General features: G+C 35.4%; 1 protein-coding gene across 2 annotated transcripts in view; it reads right to left on the bottom strand.

The window, feature by feature from the left end:
• The window catches only part of Fam172a (family with sequence similarity 172 member A), a 361,350-nt gene that overhangs the window by 217,054 nt on the left and 132,365 nt on the right, over positions 1 to 11,931 (bottom strand). The window contains exon 6 of one of the 2 annotated variants that reach the window (XM_029543911.1): positions 9,783 to 10,001. The exons of the other annotated variant lie outside the window; for it this stretch is intronic. Within the exon in view, the coding sequence (XP_029399771.1) occupies positions 9,783 to 10,001 (219 nt within the window). The remainder of the gene's footprint in view (positions 1 to 9,782; positions 10,002 to 11,931) is intronic. 2 annotated transcript variants of the gene reach the window in all.

Here is an 11,931-nt window from a genome sequence, read left to right as displayed (position 1 = left end):
TTTAAAATTTTATTTATTTATTTATTTATTTATTTATTTATTTATTCATTTATTTATTTTTATGAATGTTGGTGCTCTTGTGTTTGGTGCATAGAAGTCAGAATTGAGATCTCATCTTGGTAGATTTTTCTTCTATTGAGTATGTGTCCTTCCAAATCTCTTTCGGCTAATTTTGGTTGACAATCTATTTTATTAGATATTAGCATGGGTATTCAATTTTCTTCTTGGCTCTGTTTGCTTGTACAACATTTCTCCAGATCTGTAGTTATGGTTGAGGTGTGTTTCTTATATGCAATAGAATTATGGATCCTGTTTTTGCCTCTATATCCAACACTGCTCTCTTATCTTATGGTTTAAATTTTCAGACACAAAACTGGGGTGTGGAGAAATCAAATTACATCACATTAAGTTCAACAGATATAATTCTATACACCCGATGTCATGCCTATGTGTGTTATCAGACACTAAAAATAAGAAACAGTTATCATATCGCGACTTCAATAATACAAGTTTTAAGTTAACTTGGACAAATATAAAATACTTCATATTGTGTCTAACATTTAGCCAGAAAGTCATATGTTCATTCAGGTAGCTATGAATGCTGCTCAACAACAAAAAAATCATGAAATTATTTTGAGTATTATAAGATTTTTCTTTTTTTCTTGATTGTGTTTTTCCAACACAATGAATTTTATAGATAACAAGGTTCTGTAGTGATGTGAGAACAGCCATCATTGGTAATACAGATGTCAGTGAAAACTGGCCTACATGTGGGAAAAAGGGAGTGCTTGTACAGTATCAGTAAACTAGTATAACTAGTACAGAGCACCATGTTACACACTGTTGGTTCAACAGTATAACCAGTACAGAGCACCATGTTACACACTGTTGGTTCAACAGTATAACCAGTACAGAGTACTTTGTAAAGGAGTGCCTAGAAGTACAATTGCCACAAGACCCACCTAAGCCACTACTGGGCAGATATCCAAAGAACTTTATATTCTACTACAGAGATATCTGGACATCTATGTTCATTTCTGCTGTGTCCACAATAGCTTAAAAACAGAATCTGTTACATATATATGTATTAGAGTATTAAATATTAATTATCTGTAAAAACCATGAAATCGTGAAAATTACAGTTAAGGAGATGACATGGAAAAATGAGACTATAAGGTCATTCAAGCACAAAAAGAGCATTGAATATTCTGTCTTCCCATGTTTTGTTTTGTATGTTAATTTGGAGCAGAAGTAAAAGCCAGTAAGCTACACAGGGGTTTTGGAGTGCTGGAAGGTTAACTAAGAAGTATAAATCAAAGTACAGAGAGGTGCAAGTCTGCAGGTAGAGAAGCTAAAGGAGGGAGGGGCACAGAAGTCTTGGTGAGTCCAGGCGGAAAGGGATACCTCAAAAGAAGAACTGTGTAAAAAACCACATAGAAGCCTACTATCCTACAACCCAATAAAAACTTTAACTGGAAGGATGGTAGAACCACGAGCTAAGAAGATAGGTGAATACTGGATATTATAAAAGTAGAGACCGGATGTCGAAATAGGGACAGGAAGGGGGAGCTGGGATAACTAAAGTTGAGTATTATGATAAAGCTCATGTAAGCTAATTTTAAAATATAACAAAAATTAAAAAAAATATTGGAAGAAAATTACTTTGGACAGTGGACCATACCATGCCCCCAAAGACGTGGGTTTTGAAATGCAAACCACAACCAACAGCATGAAATACTTTCCAAACCAGTAACTTCAGAGAGGTACCAGAGGGTTCACAAAAAACACAGCCTATGGCCATTGCAGTTGGAACCCCACGACAACCACATGGTCTGATGACAACACAAATTTGACTGGAAGACACAGAGAAACCAACTGTAAACAACTGGATAGGTTCCTGTCTGCTATTACTGAACTAAATCATTATCCTCTCAGATTGTCCTCTAAATTTTTATGCTTATACCTATCGACCAGAGCTGACCTCAACTTGTTGTTAGAGTAATTTTTAGTAGAAGGGAGCAATAGAGGCAGAGACTCACAGCTGGGCAAGGTGCTCAGAATAAGAATTGAATTCTAAGTGGGTCATTGATATCACCCTTCCCCCCTGCAAGGAAGAATATAAGAGCCAGGAGTTACAGAGACAAATTTGAGAGCTGAGATGGAAGAAAGGACCATCTAGAGACTGCCCCACCCGGGAATCCATTCCATATACAATCACCAAACCCAGACACTACTGCATATACCAACAAGATTTTGCTGGCAGGACCCTGATATAGCTCTCTCTTGTGAGGCTATGCAAGTGCCTGGCAAATATAGAAGTGGATGCTCACAGTCATCTATTCGATGGAATACAGGGCCCCAAATGAAGGAGCTTGAGAAAGTAACCAAGGAGCTAAAGGGGTCTGCAACTCTATAGGTGGAACAACAATATGAACTAACCAGTACCCCCCAGAGCTTTGTATCTAGTTGCATATGTAGCAGAAGATGGTGTAGTCAACCATCACCATCATTGGGAAGAGAGGCCCCTTGGTCTTGCAAACTTTACATTCCCCAGTAGAGGGGAATGCCAGGGCCAGGAAATGGGAGTAGGTCGATTGGGGAGCCGGGCAGGGGGAGGGTATAGGGGAATTCCAGGATAGCATTTAAAATGAAAATGAAGAAAATACCTAATAAAAACAAAAACAAAAACAAAAACTAAGAGCCAAAGGATTTCAAGGAGGAATGCTGTGATATGCTGCCTTCTAAGGTAAGACATGGCGTGAAACTCACAGCATCTGTGGTTACCTGCACAAGACCCATATAAAATGAAGCCATCCCCAATCCAGCACATATGGAGAGGTGCTCTCCAGCCCGGACCCTTCACTAAGGAGACACTGGTACTTAACTGTTGTTGGGGGATGGAGAATTATTCAATTGTGGATTTACTGTATTATCAAAAAGGAAAAAGACATGAGCTGGGAGGGGCACTGAGAGCACCGAAGGGGAGAAATGGCAGTAAAGGATCATATTTAATGATACACGTGTGTGAAATTCTTGAGAAAAAATATAAGTTGACACATGTGTGTAAAAATACGTAAGCTATTTAGAATTATTTCCTTTATTTTTTCAAGATTATAATTATATTATTTCTTTGTTCCTTTTCCTTCCTCCAAATCCTCAATCTTGTTCTTTTTCAAATACTTGCTCTCTCTCCTCTCTCCTTTCTCTTTTCTCTCTCTCTCTCTCTCTCTCTCTCTCTCACACACACACACACACACACACACACACACACACCGCCTTGTTTTTTCAAGGGCTTCTCTGTGTAATCTTGCTGTGCTGGAACTCCCTTTGCAGATCAGGCTGGCCTTGAACTCACAGGGATCCTTTGCCTCCTGAGTGCTGAGATTAAGGGCATGTGCTTTCACGTCTCAGCTATGGACTTCTTTTTCATTAGCTGATGTTATATTTATATATATATATTGGTTATCAAAGACCAAATAGTCAGCCCTGAAAACATATAAATATAAATAACATACAGAGGAAGTCGGTTGCAGTGTGTGTGTGTGTGTGTGTGTGTGTGTGTGTGTGTGTGAAGTAGGTTGCATGTATATGTGTGTGTGTGTGTATGCAAATATAGAAGTAATTTTATATTGATTATTATGCAATCAGGTAAAACATTTTTTCTTTATATGGTCATCTTCCTAAGGATTTGGGGGCTAAAGAAAGCTAAAGATATAGTGCTCATTTCTAAGCAATGCTAAATCCAAAGTGGACAGCAGCAGCTCCTGGTGGTCCAAGGAGTGAAAAATGTGTGTCCATAGCCAAGGGGGTGCAAATTTGGTTTTTAAAATGAATATGTACATATTTAGCTATTTAACTCAGTTCTCAACCCAACACATTAAAAAACAGATGCTTTTAAAAAATGATCTGTTGGCAAGATGCTTGTTAAGTTTTATCAGCTGAAATATTAAAATTCATAATGAATTAATTAACACATTTTATAAAAATAAAATGTTTTTGTTTCATCATTTTACAAAGTATTATAACCAGTGGTGGTTAACACTGGGAATTTTGTATGTCTTGATATGTGTTGCTCAAAGAGAAACTAAATTTATAGAATTACCACAGAACTGATGACATTTTCTGTCTTCACTCTTGAATTGAGTTGGCAGATGTTTTCAAGAACAAAAAATTCCATCTTATTACAAAACATATTAAGCAGGTTTTCCTGCCAGGCATGTCTGACAACGTTTATTGCCTAGACCAAATCAATCCCCTTAATAGTCCAGATTGTATTATAGAAAGTATATTATTTCATAGTTTAGGAAGTTGCTACATGAAAGAGTAAGTCCTTTGATCCCTTATGCTCTGCTCCTCATGCATCCGAAAGGTACCACAGAATCCACTCTTTAGTCACATCTACTCACAGACATTCAGCAAATGCAATACACTTGACTAAGCTTATGGTTTTAGACATGTGTGCTAATTAAGCTATACTATATAATGTATATTAGATACTTATATAAACTTGAAAAGAGATTGACTATTTATTAGGAACCAGAGAAGAAGAAAATGCAAACTTTTGAGTATATAAGATGATCACTACTAGGAGCCGGGCGTGGTGTAATCCCAGCACTTGGGAGGCAGAGGCAGGTGGATTTCTGAGTTCAAGACCTGCCTGGTCTACAGAGTGAGTTCCAGGACAGCCAGGGCTACACAGAGAAAACCTGTCTCGAAAAACAAAAATAAAAAAACAAAACAAAAAAAAGATGGCCACTACTCAAAATTATTTGAATTTTATGGCACTTAATATCATGAGCCTATACAAAAGGTCCAAAATCAGAAAAAGTCCAAAATCTGGAGTATTTATTTTTCCAAGCATTTTGCATAAGTAAGACATTGTTTATGAGGAAAATAAGATGGTTCTAAGTATTAAACAATGTTTTACTGAACTTACACAAACTTCATTTTGTTCAATTCTACATTGAAATGGCTACAGGGACAACAGTAAGCAAGACAGTATGACATTTGTCAACCATCACTAACACTGTCAACATGCTTAATTCAAAATATCAAAGTTACTTTCTTTTTTAAAATCCTCAGTTTTCTCAGAGTTGATGCATTCTTAATAACTGCAAAAATTCAAGTGAAAAAGAGTGAGAGAAATTCAAATAAAGTCTTTAAAAATCAGTCAGAAAACTAGACTACAGCAAAGATCCTGCATGTTAAGAAATGGAGATTCAGAGGGATGCCAACAAGCAGTTTACACACATTTACAGTCTACACACATGTAAGTATCTTCAATATGCAATGGCAGCCTTTCCAAAGGTTCTACAATGGCTCCTTCACATTTGGACTTTTTCTGGAATGGCCATGTAGCTTTTGACATTATCTCCAAATTTAGAACCCCTTTTCTGTTTTTAAAATTTTCACATAATGTGCACTTGCTGTAATCTTTACTTGCCATGAGAACACCCTAACACTTATTCTCGCCTTAGGGAAGAGATGGCCACATGTTAGATGACCGCATCAACTCTACCTTTGTCTGTATTCGACTCTTATTCAATAAGTTCCACGAAGAGATCATCATTATTAAGAGATCATTTGATACATAAATAATCTTCATGTCTATGTTTAAGGAATGTTTATCCAGTTCCCGCTACACCAGGTTCTAATTTTCTTGGTTTGCTCTTTCTTTGAGTATCAACTTCTAGTAAGTTTTGAATTGTTTCTTGATTCTATCTGCTTCTTGTTAAGGATTGAAAGAGAATGGAAAAAAGTATAAAGCATACTCAAAGATTTAGAGGCTAACAGGAAGATCAATATAGGAAAATAAAATGCAAGCTAACAATAATCATAACAAAATTATGAGGCAAAAATGAAAGAGCTATCTCAAAATAGCAAATGATGAAATGTGAAAAAGCTAAATACTTGTGGTTATTTTCAGAAGTTTTGGTAAGCACCAGTTATCAGCAATAGCAGTAGAGGAGGCAATATTTCATCTGGGTAGAATCAAGATTAAGAAAAGAAAGAAAACAAAGTTACAGATTTGACAAAGTACCAAGAGTGTGAACACAGTAGAATAAGTGTGTAAAGCAAACACCATTATGGTCAAAGTGAGCACATTTGTGAAACAGAAATAACTTTAAGCTAAGGATAAAATATTTCCACTTCCACCCATAATTTTAGCACAATTTTATCAATTATGGCTAAAAAGTGAAAACAGGATACTATTTTATATATTAAATTATGTATAAATCCACCAATAATAAATCTTAAAATACTAATGATATTAATGAACTATTACTTAATTTTTAGAATCTTATCTTGGATACTGGACTGGGTAGGAAACTAATAATATAGTTTTTGTTTATTTATTTTAGTTAAAATGCAACCATATAGAAAAAGCAAGCTGTATACTTTAGCAATGTATATTTTTCATTTAAAGCAAGTAAGTATACCTTGGGATTTTAATAAGTGGCTGCATCATCATATTCAAAAGTCATTCAGAAGACTCTATTGTATACATATAGCTTAGGATGGGTCTCTTCTAGGCTTAGTGGATAGTGAGTTTAATACCCAAGACCCATTTGGTAGAAGAGAACCTTCTTTCCAAAGTTGTCCTCAGGCTTCTACATTCATGATGTGGCATACACATACACAGGCATGCATGTACACACACACATACACACATATACATAGTGAAGAAATTGCTGAGGTTAAGAATACTTACTTGTTCAAGTAGAGGATAGGGGCCCAGGGGTGGCTAAGAACCTTCTATGACTCCATTTCCAGAGGCCTTGATGCCCTCTTTTGGTCACTGGGGCATTGCACATACACAGGTACATATATAACACACCCAGACAAATCATCCACACACATATAATTAAAATATAAATAAAGCCTAAAAAATAAATTTTTTAAAAGAATCAATCTTTATCCCCACCAGATATGACCATACCATGTCACACTTTTACCACATGTGATTCAATTTTCATGTTACAGCTCTATAGTTTTCTTTCTTTTGGCAGAACAGTGTGGTATAGATATATAGGAACAAAGAGTCCATCATAATTACTTCCAGTTCCTAGCTACATGATCCTAAAAAGTAGCCAATGCATCAGTTCACGCTGTAACCAAGCAATGTATGATTTGACTTAAGACCTACTACATAGGATGAAACCCACAGCTGGCACAATTATAGGGTCAAGAACATAAGTTTGGACAGATACAGGTCTTATACAAAACTCAAACAAAACCAAGCCAGACCAAATCCCATTATATTAATGGGATTTGGGCATGAAATTCTACCCCTAGCTATGGAGCTACAGGTAAGCATTAGCTGCTGGAAAAGGAGACACAGTTTTATTTAAGAGTGTACATCCCAGTAAGTCAACCATACTCTACTGGAATACCACACATCTACTTATTTGGGCAGCATTAATTGGTCCTTATGGCTTATTACAAACCAAGGGCACAAGGTTGGGTAGGTAGATCTGAGAAGAGTTCAGGGTTGGAGAATATGATCAAAACTTATAGTATGAATCTTTCAAAGAACAGAGGAGAATTCCTAAACATAATTGATTGATTAACAAAACTACAAATAATAGTTAATTTCTCCTCATACACAATGCTGTGATTCTAAAACTGCTTATGAAGATAATACTCACAGACATGTAGAAGGACGAAATAATATTTAGAGTAGGTCAATTTTATCTACACATGGATACACTATAGATCCAATGAGATATCTCTTTCCCATTATAAAATTAAGTGTGTTGGAGTCTTTCATTGTACAAATGCTATTATGCACAATCCTAGGCGATTTTAAGAGAATCAGTGTTAAGAAAATATGTTATTAACTCAAAGATTCACTTACAAATCTGGTAAGTGTTTGAATATAAGAACTTCAATTAGGGCAAATGGAACAAAAAAGCCAATCCTCCACTCTTCCTCCACAAATAAATAAATAAGATTTTGAAAAGAAGTAGAAATAGCTAGTATATAAAAAGTATAAAACAATGAAACCTAAAGTAAAAAGACAAACCAAAAGAGACCAAGTCTTAATAGAGTATTGAGAAGCAGAGATGAAGAAAATAAAGAAAACATATACATACAAAAAACAACGAGGTGGTGGGTGGGGCAGCACCCACGCAATATGGCAAAAGAAAATGCAAAGACAAATGGAGAGGAACTCTTCAAGTAGGTGCATGAGGCACTTCTTAATCAGTACAAATTACAAGCCAATAAGGAAGAAATAAGCACACCACTGTGCTCCTTGTCTTTCACATACACACATGGTCTAAGGCTGGAGTAGTCAAATGACTCATACAATTAAATTTTAGAATCTGCATAAGAGACAAACTTTGCCATAAATGGTGCTTTACTGATTGGATGATATAGCAAGAACCTAAGGACAACAGATCAGCCTAAAGGCTAGTATCACAACTGTGATGTAGGTGTACAAAGACATTATATATCTATAGTAGGAAAAGCAGAATACTTAGAGACTCTAAATTGAGTAATCATTTCCAATGAGTATTAAACAGTAGAAGGATTTACAAAATTTGAAATATTACATTGTACATAAACATTCTGACTCATATAGTCTGTATATTCTGATCAGGGCACTGTTTTCAGTGTCTTGAGAATTTATGCATGACTGGTCATTAGTATTAAATCTCAACTTCTACAACAAGAAAGAACATCATGACCTAAAAGAAGATAAATAAATAAAACCAATAATCAATGCATTTCCTTCAAATATAGTATGAAGTATTTAATTAATAATCTTTAATATAGGGTTAATATAAACATGATTGTCGCTAGTACTCTACAGGTGAGAGCCAGGCCTGGTGAGTCCCACTGAAATGTCAGCTGAGAAAGATAAGAACGATATATACTCCAGTTCAAGTGAAGCCTGGAGTACACAGCAAGTTCCAGGCAAATCTGGGCTACCTGTGACCCTTGTTTCATCCCCAACCCTCTCCATAAACACAAAATATTTATTTTAAAGTTTAAGTGTACTGAGCTGTTGAACTTTAAAGAACATACGAACTTACTATCTTCCCTCTCTAGGAGCATTTTTTTCATACTTAATTAACTGTTAAATGCTAGCAAACAAAAATGCTTAAAAAATGTATCATAAAAGAAGATGCCAAAGTGCAAATATGTTCATGTGTATCACTACAAAGTTCAATGTCCTTGGGTGGCACCAGTGAAAGGGCTGATTCCATGATGCTGTGCTACAGAGGCAACTGTTCGCTCTGTGTGACAAGACAAGAATCAAGGTCCTCCTCATCACCCTGCCTCAGGACGGTCTGAGCTTACATATGGATTGGAGTATTAGTTGCTTTCCTCTGGATGTGCCTTATACACTGTGGGTGGATAGGTGGTCATACACATCATTTGCTGAAAACTGTCACCTGAGATGGTGACAGTCTTATATCTTGCTTTAAAACCATTCTGCTATATTTATTCTCATTACACATTAATATGTGCTGGAGGAGTGAATTAAAAAGGCTTCTTCCTTTTGCAAACATCATATTAAGACCTTAGAAACTGTTCCTTGAAACAGTAAATGACACACACAAGAGACAAAAGTATTTGCATTAGAGATTCTATAAAGTGTTTTGTAACTTAAATTAAAAAAGTCCCAGCCAGGCAGACAGGTAACTATGAAAAATGAATGTTTGCTTAAAAACTAAAAGAGTCAACAGCTTCCAAAAACAATTAAGTAATTGAAAGGAAATGAAATCCTAAGAAAACCAAAGAACAAAAAAGAGACTTTTTCTCTTTCTCACCCTGATAAACAACTGCATCATTTCTTTCTCCTTTTGAGGGTTGCGGTACTTCTCATAGAAATCACGGCGCTTCTTTGTTTCCTTAGAGACCTTATCTCTCCTTTCCCGCTTCCCTGCTGGCTCATCTGTACCATCAGAAGAGGACTGCTTATGCATTTTCTGCTTTTCCACTTCTATATAGTTTTCATTTGGGTTCAGGACTATGACTCCATACCCTTCCTGTTTTGAAATTAAAAAAAAAAAAAAAAAAGGATGTTACAATTAAATACCAGAATTTATCTCAATCCATGAAGATGTTCCTAAAACATTAGGAAAGGTGGTTCAATATAGTTTAAAGTAACTAAAATATTCTTTTAGGAAAGAATATGGACTAAATATTTTAAATAAAGATTAAAGTTGTTTGCACAAATAAGCATATATTATCTATTAGAATAAAATACATGGACATAATTGCTACAGAGAAAAATAATGAACTTTAAATAAAAGATTATCTACTTGAAGTGTGATTAAAAGAACTTATCACACAAGAACACATTCAAATCACATTCTGTATATGTTGAGAAAACTATATCACCTATGTACCTTGGCCCGAATTCTCTTTCCATCCAGAAAGACTAAAAAGAAACTTAGAGAGCAATATAAACCAACAAAACAATGAGTAGAAACTGTTTAATCTTAAAATTTGCTTCATATCTCAGGCCACAGTAACATGCTACCTTGTTTAAGAACTAGTGTCCTTGTCCTGAAACTCTAAGTTCTACAGTTTAAAAACAACGTTTTGAGCTATTAGGGCTGTAGATTTTAAACACATACTTTCCTTCCTCACTTACTCCTCACAAAGCAAACATTTCTGCAGTTATGATTTACAGAAAAAAAAAAAGAAAAGAAAAAAAAGGAAAAAGGACATTAAGGCTCAATTGATGAACTAATCTAAACCTTAGAAACACTATCAAGTTTAAGGAGTAAAAGAGTTTGCTCCCAATTCTATGTCTTTTCTATTCAGTTTTGTAAATGTACTAATTCTGCTCTTATCATTAAGGTCGTATCTAGAAATATAGCAAAAACACAAGAACCACAGAAAAAATGTTTGTAATCCCTAAAACTACTAAAAACAAATGTAGTTTTTAAAACTATAATCATAAAATTTTCTATATGAAGTTCATCAACTCTTTTTGACAACAAAACTAAACATAAGAAGGTATATTTAAAAATACTGATAGTGTTAGTTTTCAAAAGATCACTATTGACAGAGACCCACGTTCTGATTTTTAAGGATGCGATGCTGCGTTGTTGGCCTTTTATTTTGGTTTGTCTTTTTATCTCCTGAACTGGCTGTAGACTTCATTGGAATAACATTTTCCATTTTTATGCCTGCCTAGTAAAAGGATATTACTGACTAAAACAATTACTGGTTTGGAAATTTCAAGATCACTAAAGTTCTGGTCTTGTGATAGTACTATTAATTAAGATATAATCCTTTTACACATTGGAAACTAATACTATATTCTGATGTGACGAACAAAATACCACACACCCTTCAACAGATCCTTCAATAAAACTTTTTGCCTCTTTTATTAATCACCAATAAAGTTTTAAAAATTAAAACATTTTACTTCAAAGAAAGAGAGATGTTGCATGCTTTCTTTTTTTAAGTCTATTAGCTGTTGAGTCAAAAGTTTTACCAACAAAAGACACTTTATTTGGGCCTGCTTTATTCTAATCTGTAGAGCTATTCAAAAGTCTTGTAATTCATTGTGCTCACTGTCAGGTAGACAGATTGTCACTTGGTGATTTTCTACAGTTGGACACACTTGACTAATTATTAAAATCACATTTGAAGGAAGTCCCAAGCCCTCTTCCTTGTGGCTCTTACAACTTTTCACACCCTTCTCAAATTTCACCTGCAACTTCTCCTCCCACCACTGTAAGTTAAAGAGCCCTGTTACACTCTGCTAACCATGGTGAAATGTGGACATGCAACATTCTGCTGCTGGTGTGAGGGACAGTCACAAAAGGTCACACAGGCCAAGAAGAAAACTGCCTCCTTAGTAGATTTTGTACTGTGAGTAAGTGGTCTCCTGTCATGCTTCTCTGCTGTCTTCTGCAACAGACAGACAGACAGACAGACACACACACACACACACACACA

The sequence above is a fragment of the Mus pahari genome, chromosome 11, assembly GCF_900095145.1.
Source record: "Mus pahari chromosome 11, PAHARI_EIJ_v1.1, whole genome shotgun sequence".
Lineage (NCBI taxonomy): Eukaryota > Metazoa > Chordata > Mammalia > Rodentia > Muridae > Mus > Mus pahari.
This window is presented reverse-complemented; position numbering and strand designations above follow the sequence as displayed.